Raw genomic sequence first — 1,821 nt, 5'->3', positions numbered from 1 at the left:
CCCCACTAACTCAAAGACTGGAACATTTTTCAAATATAGAGATTACCTTACCTAAATTGAAAACACATAAAAAAAATAGCATATTTAGAAAATTCCAAAGAATTGCTAGATTGTGGCTTAGTAAAATATGTATTATATTAAATTAGAGTATTTGAGACAACTTTATATTATAATATATAATTTGAAGAAAACACCAATATGAATATGCATTTTTGTGTGTATAAACATGTATTTTTAGTATTTCCTTAAAATAAAATTTTATTTTTCAGTTTTTTCAGGGCCTCTTTCACATCCTTGTTCCGCAGGCTATAAATCAGGGGGTTCAACGTGGGAACCACAAGGGTGTAAAACAATGAGGTCATTTTATCTTGATCTAGAGAATAGGAAGAACTTGGCCGGAAATACATAAAGAGCAGAGTTCCCTGGAAAATTGCAACCGCAAATAAGTGGGAAGTGCATGTAGAGAAAGCTTTGAACCTCCCCTCAGCAGAGTGGATCTCCAAGACTGATAGGATGATATAACAATAAGAAATGAGAGCTCCTGAAATGGTACTCAGTTCAATAAAACCAAAGACAGTGAATAACACTAACTCATTGACCTGTGTATCTGAGCAAGAGAGTAATAAGAGAGGAGGGATATCACAGAAGAAATGATTAATCTCATTAGACCCACAGAAGCATAGGCGGAATGCCAATGTCGTATGTATCAAAGCATCTGCTATTCCCACCAGATAAACCCCAGTCAATAGTAGATAGCACACTCTGCTAGACATGCTGACTGTATAGTGCAGGGGATTGCTGATGGCCTTGTACCGATCAAAGGCCATCACTGCCAGCAGTAGACACTCAGAATCTGCAAAGATACAGAAGACCAAGAATTGCAGAGCACAGCCATAGAAGGGAATTGACTTGTTCTTGGAAAGTAGATCTACCAGCATCTTGGGCCCAATTGCAGTAGAATAGCAGAGATCACAGAAAGACAGATGACTGAGGAAGAAGTACATTGGTGTGTGAAGTTGGTAATCCATTCTGATTAAAACTATCATTCCAAGATTTGCTGATAAATTAATGATATAAACAGCCAAGAATACAGTAAATAGGGTCACTTTCATCTCTGGGTTATTGGTAATTCCCAGGAGAAAAAAATCAGTTAATGAGGAGCAATTTTCCCAGTCCATTCTTCCTTGTTCTTGTTTCAAACTGCTACAGAAATCATTATGAGGATGACAGATTAGGGCTCGACTTTCCAAGATATCAAAAAAATTATCTGTAAAGCAGAACAAGATTTGTTTATGTAAATTATCTTTTTTACCCTCAAAAAGTATCCTAGGTAAGTGTCCCTTTCAAAGAGGCATTACTGTATTAAAACAAAACAAAACAAAAAAACTAAAAGTGTCTACCAAAGGAAGTTGATCAACTTTGAATTTATATGCAATTTCTGAAATACATCATTTATCTTTGCTTCTATTGTACAATCTAAGGCAGTCAATTTGATTAAACTGAAAGATCAGGACAGATCCAAAAGGAAGTGAAAGAAACACCAAAGTTAGAGTAACAAGGACCAGAACATACAGTGCTAAACATCTCATCTATCTGACAAAAAAAGGATCACATTTATTGCATTATTCAAGAAATATATACTTTTTTTCTATCACTGACAGTGATATTATGTGTAAGTTAATAAGATAAAATTATTATGGCACTGTTTTTGATGTGGTGTCTTTAGTGTTTACTGGAAAGGAAAAATGTTTAACTGTTACTCATCATCACTGGTTTGTCACAGCATTTGTAATCCATTTGGATGACTTACCTGGTTCCAAA

General features: G+C 35.0%; 1 protein-coding gene across 1 annotated transcript; it reads right to left on the bottom strand.

The window, feature by feature from the left end:
• Positions 1-245: 245 nt before the first annotated feature.
• LOC126936157 (olfactory receptor 5W2) lies at positions 246-1,178 on the bottom strand. Its single transcript, XM_050758611.1, has one exon. It carries the CDS (start codon positions 1,176-1,178, stop codon positions 246-248), a length of 933 nt encoding a protein of 310 aa, XP_050614568.1.
• Positions 1,179-1,821: the final 643 nt, after the last annotated feature.

This window comes from Macaca thibetana, chromosome 14, assembly GCF_024542745.1.
Source record: "Macaca thibetana thibetana isolate TM-01 chromosome 14, ASM2454274v1, whole genome shotgun sequence".
NCBI lineage: Eukaryota > Metazoa > Chordata > Mammalia > Primates > Cercopithecidae > Macaca > Macaca thibetana.
This window is presented reverse-complemented; position numbering and strand designations above follow the sequence as displayed.